This window comes from Hippoglossus hippoglossus, chromosome 7, assembly GCF_009819705.1.
Source record: "Hippoglossus hippoglossus isolate fHipHip1 chromosome 7, fHipHip1.pri, whole genome shotgun sequence".
NCBI lineage: Eukaryota > Metazoa > Chordata > Actinopteri > Pleuronectiformes > Pleuronectidae > Hippoglossus > Hippoglossus hippoglossus.
In genome coordinates, this window is record NC_047157.1 from 11997234 (window position 1) to 12024489 (window position 27256).

Genomic DNA, 27256 nt, shown 5'->3' on the forward strand with positions numbered 1-27256 from the left:
TGCAGGTATCAAAGCTTTTTGCTGAAAATATCAAATCAGTGATGCTGAATCAAAATGAGCAGGTACACTAAGGTTGTTTTTAAAAGGGGGTAAATCCACAAAATAAGATGATTCCCATTTCCAGAGTTTGCCTTTTCTGCTTGTCAGAATCCACCGCATCGGAAAACCGACCCCACCGCTGATATAAATGCTGGTTGTATCCACTCCCACTGCAGACAAAGGTTTTTTTGATCAGTGGAAATGGGGCTTAAAATTACAAGCAAAGGAAAAACAAAACACGGAGCTGAAATCTCATTATACACGGTCCTTTGACCTATACTGTGAAACTATTGATCATTAAAGCTTCAAGTCAAAATTGCCTTCTTTTTAATTCCAAGCCACACGTTTTTTCTTCCTTTAAGTAATACTGTATGCATGTCACTGAGAAATCTGCAGTACTTTAAAGGAAAACTTTACATCCATAAAATATTGATTCCCTCAGAACAGCCGCCAATGCTGGCTCCACTGATCTGCTCTGTTTTGAATACATATTATGAAGGACTCCACATTACTGGCCTGTAGTGGAAATTTCATGACATTAAATATTTATTAGATGTGTTTTTATATTCATTGTTTTTTTTATCTCTTACACTGTATTTTACTCCTGTGCGTGTGTGTGTGTGTGTGTGTGTGTGTGTGTGTGTGTGTGTGTGTGTGTGTGTGCCAGACGTGTCTGCAGCTCTCCACTGGTGATCAGAGCCGAGTGGAGGTCGGAGGGAGTCAAATAGATCTTATTTATCAGTGTCTCCACTCAGTCACTGTCAAAGTCACCTTTGCTGGCCTCCAAACTGCATCTACGTCCCCCTGTTTCCAAACTCCCCCACCTCCCCCCCTCCACTGATGACTGACAGCTGAGCTAATGTACTCACAGTCGGGTACAGCACGGGGAAGGGGAGGTAGAGGGAGGGTCTGTGACAAAAGCGCTGCAGCCAATCTCCCCCCAGCTTGACAGCAGGATACGCAGCAGATGGGCCTGGAAAACCAAGATCCACATGAAGCAGCTCCGCAGTTCGCCGTCTCTTGCAGGACAATGGTAGAGGTTGGTTAAAATTAGCAATGTTCTATTGATAGGCCATTAAACTGCAGTTAAGGGAGGATTTAGGGTCATTTGATAAACTGGTGGTACAGTTAATAGGTGAGCTCAGCTGGCGAGGTGTCCACCCTTCAGTCACTGCAGTAAATCAAGTTGAACCAATCAGCGATGTCCTCAGTTTGTAAGACAGGTGCCAGTATCTTAGGCCTCGCACACACCTGGTATTAGCATGTGGTTTTTGTGAGCCGATCTCAAGTGGACAGATCTAAGTACAGGTGGGAACGCACTCAGATCGGATAAAGATCGGATCACGCCAGACCACATTCAGAGGTGGTCTGGGCCACATCTCTCCAACTCAGCTGATGCCCTCTGCAGTTTCATTTTTAATCAAACATACTTTTCTCTTCTCGTTGATTTGTTTGTCACCACCGCCACAATATCAACACTGATCACCACATAATGATCAATACTTTCCTTTAATCTGTAAAATGTTACTTTCATTCAGACTCACCTGACTCGTCTCTATACCTCTATTTCGCTCGCTAATGACAACACAAACACACACAAACACACACACACACACAGAGACATCAGACACACTTGTGTACTCAGACTGGGTAAAAACAATATAATTTTGTCTTTGTGAATAGAAATGACGTACGTGTTTGTTTGTATAGAGCGCGGAAGTGAGATCCGATCACGAGACGCATGTGCGGCCACATGTTAATACCAGGTGTGAACGCACACACTCCACACCCATGAGGTAAATGGCTATTGATGGATATGGGATCATGGCAGGAAGAAAGTAAAAACTATCAAAGTTATTCATTTGTTCTCTGTAGAAGGTCAGGGGATCAAAGGTTGGTGACATTTCCATGATCATCAAAAAACGTATAATATTCTTATAATTCATACTCAACTTTCCGATCTCTGGCCAATTAAAAGCCAGAAATGTTGAGGTTCTGCATAAAGTAGATTTTATTTTCACTGCCAGCTCATATTAAATGGAGCTTTGTCTTGTGTTGGAAATTAAAATGAACAGATATCCTTGATGCGAGAGAAATGAAAATTCAAACGAGTGCTGACAGAGAGGTACCTGATTTCCAGCTAAATGAGAGATGAAGTGATTTTCAGTGTCACTCACTGGTTTCCACACCTCCTGTCCAGGCAGTGAAGTGGATTTCCTTCAGGTTTTGATCATTAACACGATTTATTTGTGTCGGAGACGCCAACACAATGAGACTTCAAGAGGAAAAAAAAGATAAAAATGCAAAGTAGGTGCACGTTGTTTGTATCTGTGAAGAAAACCATAAGAAGGTTTGAGCTTCTGTTCGAAACAGTGACTCATGGAAAAACAAGCAGAAAACAGAAGCTGTGATCAAACATTTAAAGTTAAAGGAAACCGTGTTGAAGATTTGAGTTCTTGACCGTTTTTTAATTCAGCTACATCTGTTCGAGCTCATGCATAAAAATGTTCAACACGATTGAATCTGTATACGTGTGAGAGAATACTAATGACACTGTAATGAACGAACACAACAAGCATGTGCGTATTAAATCGCAAAACGGCTCAATCAGGCTCTTGACACTGCTACTTCAGCTGGTCGCATCCTCCCTCCGTTAATTGTTCGCAGGAGTCCAGCGTCTCGTCTCCTCCTCTTCCCTCACAAAGGTTATGTGAAATCATCGGCAAGAACGAGAGAGGGTGGGGGGGTGGGGGGGGGGGGATTACAGGGAGGGCTGCCAATTATGTCACGTCCCCGCCGTCTTCATTCGACGCAACAATAATGGTTCAGCGAATTCATTTGTTCGCAGAAGGTGCCGCGTGAGCAGTCCACAAACAGTCCTCAGACGTTCGCCCAGCTGCTTACTTACATGATTGATGCTCTGGAAAATTCAGTTTTGAGGACACTGGGGTCATCTCTGAATAAGAGGACTGAGGGGAAGAGACTCAGTAAAAAGGAGGGAGGGCAATGCTGGCAAGAAGAAATATATTAACCGGTGGAATATGTTCCAACACTACGTTCTGTTCGGTAGATCCGTCATCGCACAGGGGGGAGTTTAAGTGGCAATTGACGCTGATAGAGGAAGTGTAACCTTGTTGTCGCACCCCCTATTACACATAGTCAATATTTCTATTTCATCTGAGGCCCTTTTGCTGGGGCAGCTCAGGAATAGCATCCTGTGTCTTCACAAACAATTTGGACCGGTGCAAAATGAAGCATGAAGTGGATCACGACAGCACGAGGCAGGTTTTCTCTGTTTTCATGTCTTTCTTGACCTTTTGTTCTCCAAGATCACATTATCCAGCACCAGCAAGGTGTCTCGTCTCACATCAGCCCCACAGGATCTCACTGCATTGCATAATGATAACTGTCAAACTGATTATCCCTCAAGTATTCTTTTAGATTAATCGAGCCATTTGATCGTTTGGTTTATCAGACGTCAGAAAACAGAACAAAATGATCCATCACGACTTACCAAACACCAAGATACCGAGAAATGCGATGCTTTGTTTTGACAGATAAAATGGCCAAAACATAAAAGACTAAAGTTATATGGAACAAACAAAGACGTTGATTATTTTCTGATTCGTCTTGTGTTTTTACTGATTTTATATACATTGTTTTCACGCAGTCGCATCGATCTGTGGCGTGCAGTCATACGTGTCTGGAACTTAAAGGATCAGAGTCTCGGCCACTTCACAAATCTGTTTAACACCCTAAATGTCCAACAAGCCATAAATGTGACAGAGCAAGATTCACTGAGACATGGTGAGAGAGGGTGGTGACTTCATCCAGGATGTAAAACGCAGCGAGAATAAAAGCTTAATGCACATTACAGTCGGCCAACAGTTCACCACTATCTCTGATTGCAAAAACACTTTCATTGATATTAATTAACTTTGGTGGAGGTTTCACTGATATGAAAGCTGCTGTAAACAGTAGAGTGTGGTTCTGCCCGAGCTCTCAAGTGGAGTCACTCTTTCTCCTCGGAGCACGTCGGCTATTGTCTGATGACAAATTAGCCTCTGGGGGCAGCGACACATATTTTGGGTCTTCTGGTGAAAGCTTACTGGGCCAAGACTTGTTTCTTTTATCACTCGAGTTAAATGTTTCTCCACAAAAAACACAAACGGTGATACTTTTTTTTTTTTGGTGTGTTAGGTCCAGATGACATTATGATTATTCTTTATTAACAGCTATCTGCACATGGAATTCCGCTAAATTAAAAAACTGATGGCTGATGGTGTTCCACCTCTTTTGCTCACCACAGGACTGTTTACCTGCGTGCAACCACAGCCTGCTCAAATGTGATTGGCTTCCAGCTCCAAATTCCCTCGCCTACAGATTCCGCATACGCACGAGCAGAATCTGTTCAGAGAGATAACTCTTCCTCTAGTCCCGCCTTCTAGCCTTCTCGTGCCCTCATGAATGTGCTCATGCCGTATCTTGTACCTGAGCATCCACGAGGAGGTGCCTCATCAGGGTCATGGATTTCTGCAGGGTCTCCTTCTCTGGGGGAACAAAGGTGTGCTTCTCCGGCTCCAGGGGCTTGGGTCCAGGCATGAAGCTCGCAATCTGGTCATTCAGGCTGTTCAGAGACTGCACAGCTAAAAGGGAGACACAAAAATAAAAGTTACCACAAATAGGCTGTGAATGTGCAGAGCGTTCAAGTTCAAAATCAGTTTAGTCTGGTGAATCCAAGTAAGACTGCCCTGAGAATAATCTTGATTACACAAAGACAGATGGTTTTATATGAGGTAATTAAAAAAGTTAAAATTAAAGGTTATAGGCAGGCTTAAGTGGATCATAAAGTGCCATCAGATACACACTATTTCTTCCTCCTCCGCTCTGGCTGAGCAGGAACAACAGAGATAACACAGTGGAAGACCTCGGTTTCCTACTGTCCCACTGTCATCGACTCTCTCTGTCGACGCCCTCTCTGGTCCACAATGTTCCATGCCGGCCTGAGAGCCATCCTGTTTTTGTTTCCCTGTTCTTGCCCTTGTGTGTCCCTGGCAAACCTCTCCTTCCAGGTTTCCTCCCCGGCTCGGCTCCCACATTAAAAATTAGCCAGCCCGTGTGTATTTCCTCCTTCTCACACACACACACACACACACACACACACATGGACTTCCTCAATCCTCTCCCATTTACCATTAATCCCCTTTAGTCTCTGAAAGGTCACCACAGCTATTTCCGAGGCCACCCACATGGTGGAAATGTTGGATAAATGAAAGGGTTGAAGAAAAAGCAATTTCCATATTTTTGTGCCTTTTTAGCATAAGTGTCTTTTGTATTTTTCATGAGCTACTGCACCATCCCCTAATGCCTCATTATCCATCTTTGCAGCATTTAAACTTTGCTAAACCTCGACAGATACAGCTCTGTCCGTTATAAAGGAAGAGATGGATGCAACCATCGAGCAGTGACCTCATGTCCAGAGGTCATCTGATGCCGACTTTAAGCCATTAAATCTCTTGTGCTCTGCTGGAATCGTGCACCGGCACTTTTCGGCCAAATAAAGACATCCAACCTGCTAGATCCATATAGAGAAGGGGGAGTTTAAGCCACGAATGTGCATGTAGGGTCTTTTCAGGATGCACATGTAAATCCTCTTTCACACACACAAGCCCACGCGAAAAAAAAGAGAGAATAGATTAATGTCTTACATAACCCCACAAAAAAAAAAAAAATTAACAGTTGCTGACATTTCCAAGCAAACATGCTTTCAGGAAGAAATTTTGACAAGTCGGCACTGGAGGCGGCAGCGATAAGAAGGGTGCGAGGGGGCTGAAGAGGAAGACTGTGTCCCCTCGAGGTGAGAGTCGAGGAGACGTCAGATGTTTGATTATGCGAGAGCCCTGGTTGTGGCTGACACTTCTCAGACACTCCGACCCGTTCAGCTCCTCAACACATGAGCAGGTGGACAGCAGGAGTCTGTTTATAGTGATTTGTGGTTGATTTGAACTCAACTGAGAAATACAAGCAGTTGGAAAAACCTTCTCACTCCTTCACTGGAGCTTTGGCCGATGGGAGGTTTCAGCTGCTTACTCTTGGCGCCCTCTCCTGGACAAACAGTGACCATGCACGCAATTGGAAATCGATGTCAAAATTCCCAGTTCTGAACTGGATCAGGCTTTATAGTTTTGTGAGCCACCACAACTTTGAGATATACAGGAAATAATCTGATACTAAAACACACAGATGCAGTAATGTCGATATATAGATTTAGCTCTGGTTGGGTTGTGTGGGACAAGCAGTGCTTTATTTTAATCGATTGTTCAGCTGGCAGCAGCACCGTAAATGACCCAGAAGCTTATAAGACAATTTGCGATAAATACAGGCTTCAGTTTATCATCAAAATTAAGTTTATATGTTTGAAAAGATTCACACAGTGGCCATTTTAATCCCTTTAATATCTAATGGGAACCAAAGCAAGAGATTTGCCATAAATTGTACCTTTGCAAAGCCAAAATTGATCAGCAGAGAAAGATGTATACACTGTCTGGAGAATCCTATGATTTCACACTTGAAGACCTTTTAAAAATTTGACAAATTGCCACTGTTGTGTAAACATAACTGTTAAAATCTAATTTCAATGCTATTGATCATTAAAGCTGCTTCATGCACTGTGCACTGAATCAATGGAGATAATTTGCAGCCGAATGGTGGGTCACACACACAGTGACCTTTACACTCAATATTAAACTTGTCGGCTAATCAATACTGTGATCATTAGGCCTTTGAAGCAGCGAGGTACAACCACATGGTTTGTAAGCATCATACATTATTTAACATTATATGAACTACTTTAATGAAGCACACAATCAAAGGCGAGTATCACCAATAACCTATTCAGGACATCCTACACACTTAATCATGGCGTCTCTCTCATGCCGCCACGAAACAGCTTTGATTATTGGTTATAGAGATTCTAACATATTTAATCCATACATTGGATTTTGTGGTCTGAACGATTCCTCCAGATCAGGCCTGATATCGGCCACATTGACGTTCAATCACATATTCTGTGTTAGCAGAGTAAACCAACACATGACTGTGATAAAGACAGCGATGCAGTGACACCGCCGATAAGGATAATAATAAAATAAAATACGTCAAAACACATGGGGCTGTCATTTCTTTTTTGCCTTCATCTGAACACTGCAATAGATTTCACCCGCAGGTTGCCTCTGCAAATCTAGAGAGTGATGAAAGAGAGGCGGCGTCGTGGAGGTGGGAAGGAGAAATAAAAGGTAAAATTGCAGTGGTGTCATTAGAGTGGATGCACAGAAAATACAATCTTCATTGTGGCTCGGCGCTAGTTCTTCTCCTGTCTCTTTTCCTCTTTGTCCTCTCTTTCGCTGTCACAGCAGCATAGGCAAATGTGTGAGCGCCTTACATGTCCTCCTATAGAGCAGGAACAGCACAACAAATGAGGAGGAGAGGCCACAGTGGCAACACATCAGGCTTCTATCTGTTCGACTCCGGGTACAAGGGGAAATAAGATCACTACTGGTGGGAAGAAAATGTTTGAACGAATGTACACAGCGAAAAGCTAAAAGCACAGGGTGCAGAAGTCAGGCTAAAGTCGGGATAACAGGGGCTTATTTCGCAGGAAATTGTGGAGAAATGTTGAGAAATGAGCTGAAATCCATGTCTGGGGTTGTTCTGGGGTCAGATTTACACTTGCTGCATCGCACCGAGCAGGAAACAGGTCACACTCATCCAAAAGTTGACTTAACAATGCACATAACCTGTACACAGGATGTGAAACAGTGTGCAGCCGAGGACGTTATTTTCAGTTGTTTATTGCTTTCATCAACTTGAATGTCTTTTAGAAAAGGAGTAAACATGTTCCTGCCTGAGTAATAAAGCAGTGGATATTCCAGCTGAAACATTTTCATATATTTCCAATTCTAATGTGTTGTCTGGAGTGGCTCTCTGGTTTTACTTCACCTCCTTGTAGAGCAGAGTTTATCTTATTGACTCATCATAGAAAAGCATTTCCACAGGATAAATGAGCTGGTTTGGTAGAAGGAGTGCAACCCAACACTGCCCCCTATAGATAGTAATATAACACTGCAGTGTTGGTATACTAATACAAACGCCAGTCTTAACAGAAAACCCACTGCATTAAAACTACACTGTGAATGCAAATAAAATCACTGTTCCTGTTTCAGCTCATGAAATAAGAAAATAAACCTAAGGAACATTTACCTTTAAATTATTGTCACGTCTAAGTCTGGTCTGTTAGTGTGAAAATACAGATCATGAAACAGGAAAGTGATGTTTAGAGGCACAGTTGTGTCTCACGAGGGAATCTCCAGCACCATGTGAGGATAGTTCCAGCACATTACATTACATATGAGTGGTGTTATCACCGCTGCACACATGATGATGAAGTGTTTTCAGAAGTGGCTCTGTGGGTTTGGAGAGACGAGGCGGGTGGAAGATATGAAGGAGGGCCATCGACAGCAAACGCTGAATAAATCTGATATTTCTCCGGTTGATACGTGTGTTATATTTTTAGCAAGAACAGAAATGCATTCAGTGAAGTAAAGTGATGCCGTGAACATGAACTATGAGGTTTCTTTCATTCCTTTCCTGGTAACGTTTTTATTAAGGTTTTCCAGATTCTAAATTCTAATCTATCAGCAGACAGTGTTGTATGATGAGCAGATGTCTGGAAATTACTGTCTATACTTTCCCCCCCACACAGGGACACATATAGACACGTGTGTTAGCGTAGCACTCTGTGAATTAAAGTCCAACAGCTGTTTAACAATAAATGGTCATTCGTTGAAGTCTCATCAAGTGGAGCTGAAATTATTAGAGGAAACTTAATCTGAAACTATTTTGATAATACCAGGTATTTTTCAATCATAAATGCCAAGCACTGGTTTCATCCTCTAAAATGTGAGGTTTTTCTCTGTCATGTTAAATTATAATAAAAAATATTGATTAATTAAATGTAATGTGCCCAAACGCATTCAATAATTAATAATACATAAGAAAAGCAAAAAGTGCAGCAAACACTGAGTCTGAAGTCTCCATTTAATAACAGTGGAAATGGACGAGTTGAAGCAGGGACAACGTTCCCGGGCTGAGAGGCAAATTTATCTGAATGTAATGTAAACTGAATATGTTTGAGATTTGGACAAGCTAGTTAGATCAAGCAACAAAAAATGATTGTGCTGCATTGTGCTCCTGGATATTATAATGTTGGAGCATTTAATAGATTAAGGCATTAATAAAGTAAACAATCATCATTTTATGAATGGTATTTATACTAATAATCATTAGTTGCAGCTTTAATATCAAGAAAATATAAAAAATGTTAGCCGGTTGCAGCTTCTCAGAAGGTACGAAATGTAAAATAAATTGTCATTGTAATTAAATATCTTTGTGTTTTGGACTGATAGGTTCAGACTTCTTTGGACTAATCAATTCCTACATTGTTTAATCGTAAAATAATCAAGTACTTAATGTAAATGTATGTAAATAATCATTACTGAAAATATGTGTAATCCCACAGACACTGGAATAATTCAGCATTCATGAGCAAACCCCAGGTCATGGACCATAAACAGGCTGCACATCATGCACGTTCACACGCATGTACACAAACACACATCAAGAAGAGGTAGAGTCAGCCAACTTCCCACCTACAGTCTCCACAAAAAGATTTTAGATGCTGACAATAAAGAGACAGTGATGATAAAAGCGGTGAGGAACACACATTACTGGTTTAATGGGGCCGAACTGCGGGCGTTTCAGTAGCTGCGAAGCAGCGGCACAACTCTCATCTCTGCAGAGCTCATTAAGTTCCACTAATCGTATCTGTTACCGCTGTAATGGGAAGAATAATGGGAGAGAAGCAGAAATGGGATGAGGTTTCCTGGAGGTGGTTAGCTGTGCACTTAAAAATGGTTTGTGTGTGAGGGTAAATGTGTGTGTGAGCGTGAGTGCGTGCGTTTCCCCATGATGTAAAAACCCAGCACTGGCTTACAAACCATATCTGCCTATTTCTCCCTCCAGCAGAGAACTCAAACCCCTTGATTATTCGCCTGTTTCTGCTGAGCTCCACACGCCTGATGCTCTCTTCTCCTCTCTTCTCCTCTCTGCCCTCGACGTTGTGTTTTCCTGCTGCAGTTGTAACAACATCCTCAAATGTTGGACGGATTACAGGGCCAGCATTGAGCTTGTATTCGATTCTACCGTGAGAGATAGAATAATGAAAACAGTATCTGATGTCAGGGCACAACGGAAAACAGCTGCACCATTATAGGACAAATGCTGATGTGCATTTACTTTATCGTCCAGTAATGCAGCCTCATAAACACAGTCAGTTCTAAGCAGACCCGGGGCTCTTAAGTTAAAAGGAACAGCCTTGCGTCTAATGCAGTCTCCGGTTGATTTTGATTTCGGCACAAAGCTCTGCACAAACAGGAAGGATTCAATAGACAGGCCGCTCTGCCAAAGTCGAGAAGAGATTAAAACCTTTGTATAAACTCAACACTGTGCGGATTTTAAAACTTTAGAACAGTATGTGGAGTCTTGTCAGAGATACTGGGTGGTCTGTGAGCGCTGCTGCTCTCAGCACGTCTCCCAACTACATAAGAAACTGTCAGTTTGGATCTAGGCCAAGTATCTAGAGGCTGATGTATCTTTGTGTGTGTTTGGTGTAAAAACTTTCACTTGTTTGTTGAATGTGCCCAAACTATGGTGATTAAAATGTGCATTCCAGGATAAACACCTCTGACTTCGGTTCAAAGTTGAACTTCTGGAGGGCTCCACAAACATCTAAAGTCAACGAGGCAGGATTTTCCAAAGCGCCGCTCTCTTGTTTCCTGTGCGATGTCGTGTGAAAGCTGGAGACAAAAATGCTCTCGCTGAGAGATGATTTCAAATGCTCTCAAACAGGATTATGCACTTTCTCTGAACTCATGGATGAACGGCTAATGGATGATGTTGAGTGCATTAGCAAAAAACATTACCGCAAATGAAAGCACAGGAAATTCGAGTCTGACTGGAGAAACTGGCCTTAAGGGTCCAATTCTTTACACTTTTCCAGCATCTTGTTTGAAGTTTTGATATCCATAATGTGATATATTTTTAGTACCAACGCACCAAAACACATCTCAGTATAGTTTTACGTCTCCTCTCTGGATTGAGACACAAAGAGGAATAGTAAATTACTGACAGAGCTGTTAGGAATTGTATAAATAACTTTTTTATGATCCAAACATGTACAGTATAAAATGTATAAAAGGCCCAGAATGATCACTGTAAGCAGATTGCTTGATCACTGATCGCTTTATAAGCAAATTAACAGAATTTGTAATGAACGATTCTGGTCGAAGTTTTATGATTCATTTAAATGATTGATCACTATATCCAGTTTCTACAACTCACATCCCAAAAAGTTACACCAAAGCGCCTTGATCGCCCCCTGATGGCTGTCTGCAGTATAGGTCATATATCTGGCTTCCTCCATGTTCATGGATGGTACATGGGCCAAACTAAAATATTAAACATACATTAAATATATTTTTCTCAAAGATGGTTTCTATCATTTTTAGGTAGTTCTTATCACACTGATGTTTGTCCAAGTGCTCATTTTTCCGGTAAGTTTTGTTTTAATTACTGTTTTGATGCTATGAAGATTATTATGAGTGACAGCTGAGACTGACACGTGATTGGTCAACCACATGTATCGACGGGACCTTGATACCGCTAATTGCTACTGCACAGACTCTGCCTTCAAATGCACAAGACGGCAGTGTTCATATCGGGGATAATTTCGCTTCCTTCCTGGATCCCATTGAACGGTCTATCCTCCATCACACAACCACTCGACCTCTTAACATTTGAATTGTTGATATTCTTGGAAGTGTTTTGGGGGGCAAAGGTGTTGGTCAGTGAAAACGATGCTGTGGATAGGAGGCACGGCTGTCTGTAATGTGAGTCCACATATCTGCTGTACAGAAGCTTCTCAAATTTCACTTAAGAAGTCTGCATACTGGCACCAAGAGGGGGGTAGGGGGCTGGGGGCTGGGAGGAGGTAGGCTGGTGGGGACGTGCATGAATCACACTTGACAAGACCATTTCCTTTCACTGTCATCCCTGCTGATTTGGCTGAGGGGGCTGGAAGCTGCTGCCAAAATATAAACAAGAGAGATGCATGAATAATGACAGCCCTCTGTCAGGGTTTAGAGTTCAAGTTAAAACTGAACTCAAAAAAAGTAAGAGGAACACTTGAATTGCATCTGAAAATTGGTTTAATTAAGCTTAAATGGTGTCATAGCACCCATTATTAAGGAAATAATAATTTAACAGTTGCGTTATATCGTTATTTCTTGCATAGTTACCTGCAGATGATCTAGTGATGAGTAGAAGAGCCTTAAAGGGTAGGTTCTCCTTAGGTTGGGCAATATAATTATCTCTATTGTTTATTTCATATATACAATATTTGTCATAATTGAAATAATGATGCGAGTTCAACACACAACACGGATACAGGCAGGAAATTTGCATGAATCCAACACAAACAAACATGGAGGAGAGTGAATGGGAACGTGGCTAAATCCAAACAAGAGAAGAAGTCTGACGAGCCCAGACAAGACAAGGAGCTTGTTCCTGAACGAGAGGCTACGTCTGTCACATGGACAAGGTTATGGAAAGTTTGACATAGACAGACTTGGACCTTTTTAACAAAAGTCACAAGAATCATGTCAAAGAGTTCAGAGAATGGATGAGAGCCATGACATTTCAGCTAAGTGGTAAAAACAAACTCCAAACTCAGATGTCTTCACCCAATTGTCTTCCTCATTTTACTATTATAGTTTCTTATCATTAAATACAAAATACACCAAAAATTAAATAGTTGAACACTGGGTAAGTTTAACTAGATAAGAAATGACCTCTTCGAGTCACACAGCCCTAAATTTGACAAAATCACAAAGAGTGGACCTCTTTTACTTTCCTGCCTTGTGGTATGATGGTGGTAAAGTTTAGGATTCACTTTTTTTTCAAGTTTCATGAAAACGTGTTGGTGGTGCTGACAGGATTAAAATGTAATGTACATGTATATTGCATGTATCTTTGGCTTTTCTCCAATACATCGTTCTCTTGTTACTCTGCAATTGAAGCAATTAGTCCATGAATCGATGAATCTGGTGTTTGCCCACATGCAACAGTGCACCACTGCTGAAATTTCAAAGAGTTTATTATTAACTAAGAAAACTAATCTGCAACATTATAAAACTCAATTAACTGGTCAATTAATTTATTGAGTAAAAAAGCCTAAAGATCTTGTTCAACTTCAAAATAAACTTGATATTAGAGAGTAAAGTCATGAGATTCACCAATTATCAACCCAATCTTAAGCTGCACCCTTCCATCAATTAACAGCCCACATACACAATATCAATATTATTATATTGGCGATTGAGCAAACTGATGACATTTTCCATCTCAATTCATTACTTTAGAGAAAACGAATGAGCGTCAGGAACTAACTGCTTCTGGAAGCTTCTATCAAACCTGTGAGCATCAATAATGTGAAGTGACCACAGACAATAAATTGCAAAACCTCAACCTAAGTGAAGAGAGGGTTGTATTTGAAGAGAGGGTTGTATTTGTAACATTTGCCCCTTGAAGTTTTCCATATGTCCATCAGGGACATTTGTTAAGTGTTAAGTTTAGTTTCCTCTGGAAGTTTTCACAGAACTTGCAGTTTGAGCCGACACCGTCAGTGTGACTGTTCAGACCTGACCGATATGTGGGGTCAGCCCAGTCTGAGCAGCTCTGAGTGTTTTTGTCGCTCGCTGTGCTGTGTCGTCTCAACACTTCAGCGAGGGTGAGATTACTCCCTGAGGCAGCGCGGCCTCTGATAATTGCAGAGGAGGGTGAGACTTTAAGCCTCTACACACATCCTGAGAATGAAATACTCCTCTGACCTTGGTGAGATGATACAGTACATCACTTTTCTTATCTCTGCGTCCGATAACCTGCATGTGACACGTAATAACTATTTCATTTGCCCAGATTAAGTATCAATTTCTAATTCCTAATATATCACACTATATCTGAGAAAAGAAACGCTGTATTTGCGGTTTATTATATTGACCGTTCATTAGTCTTTCTGAGGCTTTATATCTCTCGTTTCGTGGCTGCCCACATGCAATAAAAAACAATCAGAGGTTTTCTTGTCTCATATTTATTTGTGCCGACATCTATGGACTTCCTTTCTCCCTTTGTTGTTGTCAGGCCAAACTAAATGTTGGGAGTTCCTCAGGGATTGACTGTGACATTGAGGATGAAAAAGAGAACTTTCTGTTCTACCAAAACATTGCATGTTATGCTTATTGAGCACACAGCGGGAGGCGACAGCTTTCCAGACACTGGCCTCCATCAGGGTTTCATCATTCATTTCCCAACACACTGATATAAGCCAAGAGCTGCTTTGTGCCTGTTACTTTATCTGCTGTGGCCAGTTAAGCATTTTAAAAATATTTGTCGAGTGCAGTCATTTTGATTTTTGATGCGGTTTAATCCATCTTAAAAGACATTGTGTCTCTTTGAGGACATTTTGAGTCTCTTTGTAGATGGTTTAGCATCCCCTCGAGGTGGCTTCGCGTTGCTTTGTGTCTCTGTGGTTATTTTGCATCTCTTTGTCGTCCTTTGTGTCTTTTCCTGGCGACGACCAGGGGCCACTCCGACTGTGCCTGGTCCATCCATGGTTATTGTCTGATCTGTTAGTAGTTATGATTATCCATTCATCCATCCCTCCACCTATCATATGTACTTCTCATCCCTTTGAGGGTCAAATGGGGAGCAAGAGCCAGTAGCCTATGCGTAGGCGTGTACCCTACGCAGGGCCCTTCGCCGTACCCTGACGTGCACCTCCACAAAAATTTAACTATGCGTCCGCTTAGTAACATTCATTCACACGCCATTGTCCTGAAGTAAAAAGAGACTCCAGAGAATTTGTAAATAAGCAAACCAGAAACCTGAAGACACTCAACGCCAGCACAGAAAACTCTACCGCCACTAGCGTTTCGGCGGTGTAATTGCAGCTCGACTCACACACACATACGCACAACTATGAATTCTCCCCCCCGTGCTTAGGCTACGTTAATACCTACGGCTTGGCTTTGATGCAGAAGCATGAATTAGGCTCAATACAGGGCCAACACACAGGCTACATCCATACAACTACGTTTTCCTTTGGAGAGCAGCCATTAGTTATATAACAGTTCTTATATAGTTCAACTATTGAGTGTATTTTGAGATTTTCTGGAAAATGCACTGCCACAAGTGAAGTAAAAACGATCCCAGCTAATGTTCTCCAAGTCACAGCAGCAACACTTGTCCTGTAATCGTGTAAGTGTTTGGGATTACAGCCTAAGCTTTTATCACTCATCAACGATCTGGTCTCGCAGAGGGAAGCTTGGCGCAGAGGAATTGTGTAGATGGAGAGAGCACAGGCGCCTGAAGTGAGGATTAAGACGCAGGAAAGTGAAGGACTAGAGACTAGAATTGACGTGAGTGGCAGAACTATAAGACACGCTGCTGACGCATCATCTACCTGCTGCTGCCGATAAATACAACCAACTGACAAAATAACAAAAAAAGGAAAAACAATGCGACGAAGAGAGCTCATCTTCTGCATACCAAAGACCATGAAACAATCCCAACTGCAGACATAATCAACTTTGGGTGATTAGAGAGGATTACAGTTTCCTGGCAGAAAACCCAGAAGGGAAAGTGTTTGTCCATAAAATACAGCACGACTCCCAATGATCTCTCACATAAAGTCAAACACTTTTAATCTAATTGTCAATATTACATAGCACCCAGGACAGGAAAAGCCTTCACAATGGCCTCATATTATTTATAGAAAATCTGTGCCATTTTATTTCAATTGTATGAGTCAGTTTATTTAAAAAGCATATTTAAAAGCTCAAAGCAGTTTACCAAAGTGTTTTATAATTAAAGAAGACACAATGCAAAATGCAAGAGAGGGTAAAATAAGATTAAATTAAATTTAAATTCAATTAAAATGCTATGATGTGAATTAACCAATTAAAGACACTCAGAAAGCCCACGAGAAGTTGGGGGTGTTCAGTTTAATCTTAAATATGATGACGGGAGCGGAGCACTTGTAATTGTGAAAGGTAAACTACTGAAAAACAACATGAGAACAGACATTAAGCTTTACTTGTTTAGAAGCTGTTAGAGGCTCTCCCTTCCTTAATTAATGTGAAGCTACAATGAAAAAATCAATGACAGAAAACAAACTGGCAACTATTCATTGTTTTGTTCTTGTCTTTTTTAGGCTTATTGAATGTTTTTTCTTGTCAAAACTTTATAAATAATTAAATATCTTCATGTGTTGGACTGAATTAATATAAAACAAGCTATTGACGACAAAGATAACAAAATCTTGGGCCCTAGCAAAATGTGAAAGGGGATTTTTAACAACTTTTTTACAAAAGATAGACAAAAAATGTGGCGATAATCAAGAAAATAATACAAATTTGTGTTATTTATGATAAGGTTTATGGTTAAACTGTATTTTGCATTAATCTTATGCCTTTTTTTATCATCAGGGTGTGATAATGACCCTAGGAATCATTGCATTTATTAAACACACACACAGACAGACATACACACGCATATTGGTCAGGCTCTAATATTTATAGATTTGGATCAATTATGCAAGGATTTCTAAGAGTTTTGATGGTGTCACCTTAAAAAACAGGTTCTCTGTTCCTATGTTTACATGAGTTGGATCTGGTGAACTACAATGGTGCACTGCTTTAAAGGTTGCTGCCACATGGAATTGTGGGACGGCATTTACTCCTGTGGTCCAGTGTATTGTATGCTGTAGAAAATCAGACAGGAAGCATTGAAGCTTGGTCCCTTAACATTTAGAGAATTCAACCAGCTCCGAACATGGCTGCCACTAAGATACATCTGGCTCATTCCCTTCAGTTAGGAGTCTTCTTAAGCTAAAAAAGAATCAAAGACTGAGGATGAGAGGTAGATAAATGTTGCTTCTGCTTGAATATTGGCCAACACGCTGCCCTGCCAGTTTGTGGATCCGCTGTGCATCGCTGCTCACTGACATGATCATCACAAAAGCACTGACAGCAGACTGGTTTGTTCACCAGTTGCCCAATTGTGCCAGCAAAAACAGCAGCACTGCAGTGAGTTTCTGTTTCTGTTGGATTCTGTTGCCAAAGCCTGTGAAATCATAGTGGGAACATGAGAGCTGCTTGTACAAGAAGCACAAAGTCACTAGAGTGTTCTGCAGCACAGACACATCCAGTCAGTCACTTCTGGAGCTGAATATGAAAATGTAAAAGACAAAAAATTGAAACGATCCAAAACATGGACAGAAGGAATAACCTGCTAAAAATACATTGAATAAAAAGAAAAAATAGATGTAATCTTTCAAATAAAATCCTGGTTTTCATTTAATCTGTTTATCAATGTATTTGATATCATCTGCATTCATAAATACTAGATTTCTTAACCATGTCTGCAGATAGATGATAAACATCCCAACTCACTTTAAACATCCATATCCATGGAAATACTTAGTGCTTCATCATTAAATAGTAGGAAATGTGAGTGTTGCATTTTCTAGCAACATCAACACAACACACATGCAGAGAGACACACTGTTCATCCACCACAGAGAACAGCAGGGACCTTCCAACACAAACATACTGCTATAGTCTAAGTGAAGCTCAGGATGTTTGCAACACAAACATAAATATGTAATGTGTGGTTCAAACACTGCGTCAGTCACAAGCTTCACCGCAAACACAACTGCACGTGTGCATCAATCAATACCATGATTAATAACCTTGTGTCTGTTTGTGTCGGTGATACATCACAATAAAACATTGTGTTCCACACTGATCCACACTCGTGGTGTCAGCAGTTAGCAGCATGTGAGCACTGAGCTGTCAGACCTGAGCCCTGGCGGTCTGACCTGAGAGCAGGTGTGTGTTCGCTCTCCTCTGTGAAGGAGGAAACTTTAACTCCACAGAGCAGCAGACATCTCCCACCATCACCTGGCTCACCTCAGTGATGGTTCATCCCACACACTGGAGATCAAGAGGTTCGAACACTGTGGGCCCGTGAACAGACAACACCACTGCTGCCTGAACATGAGGCAAAGCGTCTCAACCACCTGTCTCGCCTCCTGGTGGCTGGCCGCAGTACAGGTCATACATCCCGCCTCTTCCATGTCAGTGGGTGGGACTAGGACCAAACTAAAAAGGAAAATGGTTTCTGTCATTTTAGGTAAGTCCTCATCACAGTGGTTTATTTCCCAGTAAGTTTAATTTGTTAGTTGATTATAATTTTCAAGGGAATAATGAATGGATCTTGATGGAAAAAAAAATCATAGCATATTTAGAAGACTGTGTTTGTAATGTGATGCATCCTGATTGACGGTTGGGCCTTGACGGAGATATGCGCTCTACTGAGTGTCATCTAGTGTTAATGTTAAAACCAATGAAAAACCAACTCCCATCCACAGACTGTATATAAACATGGGGACATGACAACTCGCCAAAGGTGAAGTGCCTCGATCGCCCTCTGATGGCTGTTTGAAATAAAGTTCATTAAACCTGCCTCCTCCATGTTAGTGGATGAGACTTGGACCAAACAAAAAAATCTAAGTACATACATCAATGTCATTTTTCTAAAAGATGGTTTCTCAGTAGTTCTTATCACACTGATGTTTGTTCCAGTGCTCATTTTCCATTAGATATTTGATGCTATAAAAACTTCATTGAGCCTGAGACTGAGATTGGTCGTTTGGGCGTATGGACGAGACCTTGCTATCACGGCTCCATCCCACATCACTACGGTGGGGACAGTGGCTCCAAATGCATGATGGTGGGGTTCACTCAGTATATTTGAGCTTCATCCGTGGAGAGTGGGAGGAGGTGGCGACATCATATCTTTACAGTCTATGGTTCATCCTTTAAGGTCACAGAAACAACGGGACTTGGAAACAATGTTGAGATGAAGCAGATAAGTTTAACCTTTAAATGAACTTTCTCTTGGTGCATCCCTATTAACTGTTTTCAACAATATGACAATAGATATCCTTTGAGACTGCAGCCTCCCCACAACACAGTTGAGGTATATATAGCCTAATTTAGGCAACGTCTGATGCTCTGGAACTAACAAAACTGAGAACAAATGGCTTATAATTTAAAATGAATAAGGAGCATCTGCTTACTGAAACATATTCCTGTTAGTCTACATAATAAACAGGAAACACGATGCTCGCAGTGAGGTTCTTATAGCCTGTATGTCTTTGAAGAAAAAGCACACATTCTGCTTTTTGTTGAATAATAAAGAATAATCTGACACCACATGTAGCAAGCCAGATGTTTTTTGTGGCCTTTACTTAATGAATAGGAGAAAATATATGTATAACTTTACAGTTGTACCATCAGAGATTGACCTAAAATCAGCAGTAATCTCAACAAACGCTACGCATTCATCAAAAGCTCCGGATGCAGTGAATATGGTGGCGACTGATTTGCTGTTTAGAATGCATGTGCACAGAGCGGTAGATGCTATTGAGAGGGCAGAAACAAATCTTGCATGAATTATGACATATGTGCGAAGCTCCGAAGCTCAGATACCATCTGCTGAAGTGTCCTTGAGGGTGTGTATGGCTTTACTATAGCACAACACTTCCACACCCTCTGCAGTGCCACATCTTTACTCCATTGGATATACTATCTTTTTTAATTTCGTCATTGAACTGTGGATAAAATCAGCTCATGTGTTTTTTTTAACCTGACTTATGGCTCCTTTATCTCTTGTTAGTGCTGCAACCTGAGACGAGCGACACGGGGAAAATGCCACAACAATTTTAAAGGCACGAATTCCGTATTCAGAGTGACCTCTGTTTGTGACAGGAGGTGCTAACACACAAAGTTTAGGTGCTTGGGTAGAGGATAGAGGAGAGGATAAGTACGGAGGATGAGGCGGGGGGGGATGCATAGACAGAGCTTGCTGATCCCAAACTATGTTTTCAATCAGGCTCCCTCTGACAGCGCACTCATTCATCCGAAGGTTAATGGAAGCTGGAGATGTCCACCATAAGCGCAGGAGTCGGGAGTGTGTGGGGAGGCATTGTAAATTTTTCAGAGTGCGCCAGGTGTCCCGTGGTCTGCCGCTTAAACTGAAATGACTGCCTTGACAGCAGTTTCCCTCTGTGTGGAGTTTGGAATGATAAACTTTGAAGCAGGATGTTTTCTGTAAAAAAAAAAAACATCCCAAATCAACTTGACACCAAGTGAGGAGACGTTTGAACTGAGTTTGCAGTGCCCATCATCTGCATTCATACAATTCCAAAACTTATTTGCACAGTTCATAGGTCTTTTGCATGAGCGGCTGGGTGAACACAGGCTTTATATTTCACATGTGATTCTGATGCCCACGGGATTTAACTTCATGGTTCGCAGTCTCACCCATGTGAGGAAGTGTAGGCCCCGGCGGATGCAGACGGATGACCTGCAATGGCCTGTCAATAACACGTCTAGACATCAAGTGCATCAGGGCCCGTTGCGTAATTATAATCTTCCTTTGCCTGTGAGAGAGAAGTTGTTATTTAGCCATGTTAGGCGTAAAATTACTGTTAAACCCGACTCACACCACAGATCCACTGAGATGAAAATGGGCTCCCAGCACCGAAGCCTACTGAAATTACCGTCTCAGTAATATAAAGAGTTATGCTGCAGTAAGGCTAAATATTACTGCGGAGAAGACACAGTGAAAACATCCCATCCTCACCGACTTGCTTCGAGTTTGTGAGCGCAGGGAAAGTACAGTCCTCAGAGGAACGCAACATTATTTATTCTCTTTGTAGACTGTGCAACTTGGTGTGATGTTAACACACAATTTTTGCAGAGATTAAATATTAATAGAAGATATATATTACTGAATATAATATCGAAGTGAGCGGGCTTGAAATATTCCTCAGTAACATCAAATCCTCTGAGGTCAGCTGCAAATAAGTAAGATTCGCAGGCATAAATTCGCTTATTGCTGTAGAGATGAGTGCTGATGACCACAACCAGGGGACAACTGGCGGTCACTGTCCTGCAGGACCACAACATACACTTCAACTCTACAACATGCACATAGATCTAAAAACTACTAACACATATTACCCCCAACCCCCCTGAAATTACACCAGCAAGGGTAAAGTATGCAGCAGTGTGTACCCCAAAGTACTTCACAGCATTTTTTTCAATTTAATCAGGAGTCATGATTGTGAATTATTCAACTAGGTCACTTGATTTCTTTCAAATACCAGCACATTGTGAGCGATGGTGTCGAGTCACAGTTAACGGAACATTTCATTTTCACCGATCAACAGTTTCACTTTATAGCAAACTTAGGGCTGAGCTATACGGCCAAAAGATTAAAAATGTTCATATCAAATGATATCGATAACTACCACGATATACGTCACTTTATTATTTCTCTTTTAGTTTAATGCTCCTTAATGATGGTTGTGGTTTTAGACTCTTATTTATAAGCAGAGAAGGAAACATTTTACAAATCTGAGGTCGATCAATTATGTGTTACACCTCCACACTCAACATATATTAGACTTTTTTTTTTACATTGCTATTGATGAGAATCATATTGCAATAATATGTGATGTTGTTTTATTGCCCAGCCCGAGAGCAAAATGCAATAAATCCAAAAAGAATAAGGACAAAAATCCCAAACCCATGAGTCAGCACTTGGAAAAAAACCATCATTACCCTTACTGAGTGCACACACTGACTACACCTGCAAGCCTCTTTCCCCAAGACTGGGTTGCATCCTGTCCTGCAACGTGACTCCTTCTACATGATTAGCAACACTAGGAGCATGAAGCTAATCTCCTAACGCAGGAAAGCCCACTGGGTAAGGAGGTGTGAGGAATCTGTGACTGTGCAGGAACCACAACATAAGTGGGAGAAGGAGCAGAATTGAGCAACTCAAAGACGACCGAAATGTGTTCTCCACCTGCAGTGGTCGCGGATTTAAATTTCAAATCACGTTCACCTCTCCTGTGCAGGGACTTACCGGCGGTTTATTGCGGTATTGGAGGATATTCAAGGGTAAAGTGACGGGTCGGACTCTCCAACTTTGACATAATCTCCTTCAGATATTACATTTCATTGTCTCTGAACCCCGCACTTAAGTTTTATTGGAAATTCAGCTTTAATAAAAATGGCATTAAATAATTATGAAACTCATCAATCAGTTCTTCGCAACTGCAAGGCTGCTCTCATCCTGTCCAGATCTGATACATGAAATTTAGCTTATCTTAGAAATGTATATGTATTTTTTATCTAAAAGACAATTTACCTCTCATCTTCACTTGTTCCTCTCTTTGTATGGGTTAACATTAGGCTCTGCAGGCAGAAATAACACAACTGAATTATGTATTTGACCAAAAATGTATACAAAATCCAGCTCAATGAAAAAAATATATAATTTTATATGTTGGTTTATTTTGAGTTTGATATCTAGAATTTGGGCCAAGATGCAGACAGTCAGGCAGGAAGCTAAACCGAACAACAACCAAGGTTTGAGTTTTAAGAGCCAAATATCTCACGTCCTGGAGAATTGATGCTATTGATCCACATCCATAACATACAGTCACACCCTACAGGTATGTTTTAAGTAATGTTCTCCGAGCAGTAAACTCTTGCTCATTGGCTTTTTAAACAGACATTCCTGCGCTGAGTATTGATCTTCAAGTGGAACCAGATTTTTTATTGTATGACAAGAACAACTTAGAGTGCTGCACAGTAAAGCACAACATAAAATCTGCTGGATCTGGGTTTTTATCGTAAAAATATCAGGAAAAACACCCTTTCTCACAATGCTAATGAACAGATTTCAAAACATTGTCTAGATCCACGCTGGACATGCCAATTGTTTTTTTTCCAGTGTCCCAATCCTTTCAACAAGTTTCTCCGAAATCCGTTCTGTAGGTATTGCCTAATCCTGCTGACAAACAAACCAATCAACAAACACAGACAGGGGTGAAAACAGGTGAGCCTTTTAAATGCATTATATGATAGAACAATTACACACAAGGGGCATTCGTTGGAAACGGTGGTCCACCCAGAATGCACCAACCATGAAAAGTCGAGGACATAAGGTATAAACTTTCCCCGAAATACATTAACTGTTCAGAAGCCAGAAAACTTAAGACATCATCACGTTGCCTTGACAAAGCTCCTGAGGAATTTCAACACATCACAACACTGAACACAGAACGGATCACACCACCAGTGGGGGAACAGCAGCATTGTGTAGCAGGATTGTGCACCTGGCACTGCCACGTGAATGTGCTTCATGGAGAAAAAAAAAAAAATCTGTTTATTCTGTCAGGCTACCGTCAGAGGGATGTTAATATTCAAGTCTTTGGACACGTGAGATACTCATGCAGTGGATTTTCTCTCTGCGTTTTCAGGCAGGCCTTTGCATATAGCTGAGGGACTTCTGATCCAATGATGGGTGACAGCCAAAGATAACCAAAATCCCCCTATAATTACTGCTCAGATATTTGCGAGCCAGCACTACTGTGGATTACGCTTCCAACAGCCGCATAACGGTATATAAGGTTGTTGCTAAAAATAGAGAAAAACAGCCACCCCTTACTCACACAATTTGCAGCTTGCTCACTTTCTTGCACCCCCCCCCCCCCCCCCCCCCCCCCCCTGCCCTCTTTCTCCCCCTTCACTTCCCTCTCTCTCGCACGTTGGAAATCGCAGACATGCAGCAGAAGCTTCAAAGAGCATAGATAACTTGGGGGAGAGCACGACTGACTGTAATTCACCACAGCACACGCAATGATAATGTCATTTTCACAAGCAGAGAGTGGCACTTGGCTCTAATGGACCCAGCGTTTCTCACCTACGCTGTGACTGATAAGCAGACGTCAGAGGGGAGTCGCTGTAAATGAGCATCGCCGCTTGACACCGAGTTGTTTTAAAGTTTAGTTTGAAACCGGGAAGGAGCACAACAGCCCTTTGGCCTTATGTAAAATAAGTGTGGGACAAAGACGGAAAATCCAGTGCGAACGGCTTGTCAGTGTGCGACAGTGCAGAGGCACATTGCACAGAGGAAGCAGGATTTGCTTCCTGGCGTTACACTTTCCTGCTGTGTTCCCCATTCTGCGTGGACGAGTAGCTATAAGTAATCATTTCTACTGTTCAAATCAACCAATATGATCTGATTATATGAATATATCTAATTTATACTTACAACTAATGACTACAAAACACAAACAAACTAGCAAGAGCAAGTTGTAGTTACACAAAATGTAATTGAGAGAAATATAACATTTCCATTGTCGAGGATTAAGGCCAGGGGAAAAGAAGCCATTGCTTTCCTACAGCAGCAAACCAGTTCATTGATGAATGAGAAAATAAAAAGGGACAAGGTGAAGTTCAGTTCAATGCAAAAAAAAAAAAGCTCAAGGTCCTTTTTTATACGGCAGCAGAAGTGAAGATAGAGAAAGAAAAACACAATTCAAATCCATTTCTGTGGCACAGTGGATGAGCTCGCCCAGCAGATACAAGCGTTTAGATACATTCATCTTAAACCGCCGACGAGCTGAGAAATCACAACTGACTATGTTTCACATCAGGTCAGTACGGAGGAGTGTTCAGGCCAGGCATCAACAACAATCAGAAGAGGAAGGTTTCATTTTTTTAATATCATTTTAAGAATGAAGTTGGAAATATTAAGAATGAAATAGAACTAAATCAGAGGATATTTTTTTTCAATGTGCGTATCGAGAATTAATCTAAAATGTCAAGAAAACTACTGCCATTATGCTTTGTCTACTCAAATTTTGTTTAAATTAAATCAAACGTATATTAAATTCTTTCTCTCACATTTGACCAAACTGAGGATTGCAGCTCTTCGACAAAAGCAAGCATATGGCCAACACTCCAAGGACGTGAAGCTCCGGCAGCTCGCACAGCCGTCAGCCGTCCTCTTACCGGATGTGACCAGAGGAGGTGACTTTGTACTCAGAATTTCTACTTGACTCTCAAAATGCAAAATGCAAAAATAAATCGTTCTCCTCTCCAGTCTTTTGTGATGGCTGACACCAATACTCTAACGTAGGTCAGCCGTGGCCAAAGGGTCCCATTTTCTGTTTTAGGAGTTATGTGACACCTTGGAACTGACCACCTCAGGCAGCTTCTTTCACGCTATGATATACGAAAAAAGAAATAGTCACTGAGTCTCAAAGCTCAAGCTCAAACTATTCACACAGAACCTACCACATCTGCAAATATAATATAATACAAACAGTCATATACAAATAATACAGACAATATATGTACTCATTCGCAGAGTTTAAATGGAAGCTGTGGGGATCCAACACTTAGAATCTCTTCAAACGTTCATTTAAAATTTCCATAAAAGACCAATTGTGAGCAAACCTCATCTATTTTTCACTCTACAGCCTCAGACGTATTTACCAAGATGAAATCCTGTTCAACTTAATGTGAATTAGTGAATCAATGTGCACTCCTGTTTGATGAAGACGTATGTGGACATAGATATCCCAACAAAAATCAAACACTATCAACGTCACAAAGGCATTTATTGTCGGATTGTATATTATGGTCTGCATTCATTCAAGCGGTTGTGTACAATTACTGCAATATCTGTACATTTTACTCTGCTGACGTCTATTTTTCTCCTCTTTTAAGACCTGTGGCATGTTCGGATGAACAGAGATCAAAGAATTTTCCCAGAGTGAGGTTTGCTCTCACGCTCTCACACACACACACACACACACACACACACACACACACACACACACACACACACACACACACACACACACACACACACACACACACACACACACACACACACACACACACACACACACACACACACACACACACACACACACACACACACACACACACACTTTTCCACATCTGGCATCTGTTTCCTGCATAAAAGCATCATCACCTTCTATATCGACATTAATACATCATTCTGTTTAAATTTCAAATGATGGATTTGATGGATGATTACCTCAAATGTTGCCTAAAATTATCTCATATTTCAAAAATATAAACTGTAAAATATAAAATATCTTTTGATCCATTCTTTGACATTTCGATTTTAATGATAATTTGCACCGGTAGCTGCTTTAAGAAGGAAATACAGCTTTTTAGTTAGAAATTCAAATTTTCTGTGCCATTTTGAATCATTGTTTACACTCTGATGGCAACACTCTGTATTAGTGTTTAGCTCTAAATACAAAACAACAGCGCGTGTAATCCGTCACTCAAACACCGCGGGCATCAAGTTCAACAATGCAAAGAAAACTTTGTGTGCTCTGATATTTCGCAGGCTCCCCGAGGAGGTCAACACTCACTGGCTTGCATGAGCTGACCCTGGCGCCCGAACACCTGGGAGAACGGGCTCCGGCTGCAGGTGAGCATCTCCTCCATGGCTGAGCTCCTCCGGGGGGGGAAAGGTCCTTCGTCTTCAGCAGCAGCAGGGAGTGCACTGGGGGGTCAGCCTCCGAGTGTGGAGAGGGGTCGGGCTGTGGCACCGGAGCAATCCTCTCCTCCCTCTCTCTCTCTCTCTCTCTCTCTCTCTCTCTCTCTCTCTCTCTCTCTCTCTCTCTCTCTCTCTCTCTCTCTCTCTCTCTCTCTCAACTGGCTGCTAACTTGCCTTTTGAAGCCCCCTCACGACCTCTCCTACGCCTCTCCCAGGGCTGTCACTTGCTTCTCGCCCGCCTCCTCCCCCCCTCCCTCCCCTCTGACTGCAGATCAGTCCTGCGCGCTGTTGCCCCAGATGCCGTCAGAGTTGCTGCCGCTCCTCAGCTGATGGGAGATCTGCGCTGGGCTGCTCTCTCCTTGCCTGCTCATTAGTGCTCCAGTGTGGCGCCGCTTCAGACAGAGAGCACAGCAAAACACAGCATGAACAAAGCAAGAGAGAGGGAGTGAGGGGGGGGGGGGAGAGAGAGAGCGAGGAGAAGAAGAAGCCTGCTGCAGAGAGAAGACAGACTCTCCCCCGACGAAAGTCAGAACAGAGACGACTGTGCGTGTGCACGTGTGTGCATGTGGGTAGC

At 41.7% G+C, this 27256-nt stretch overlaps 1 protein-coding gene across 5 annotated transcripts in view; it reads right to left on the reverse strand.

Moving 5' to 3' along the window:
* Positions 1-26784, reverse strand: part of LOC117764464 (kazrin-like) — a 177154-nt gene extending 150370 nt beyond the window's left edge. For 3 of the 5 annotated variants that reach the window (XR_004614394.1, XR_004614395.1, XM_034590261.1), the window contains exons 1-2: positions 26555-26784; positions 4531-4685 (exon numbers count right to left, since the gene is read on the reverse strand). Coding sequence is in view for 3 of the 5 variants with exons in the window: in XM_034590261.1 (XP_034446152.1) it covers positions 4531-4685; positions 26555-26630 (231 nt within the window). In the remaining 2 variants the exon portion in view is untranslated. The remainder of the gene's footprint in view (positions 1-4530; positions 4686-26554) is intronic. The other 2 variants (XM_034590260.1, XM_034590262.1) reach the window with 2 other exon arrangements.
* Positions 26785-27256: the final 472 nt, after the last annotated feature.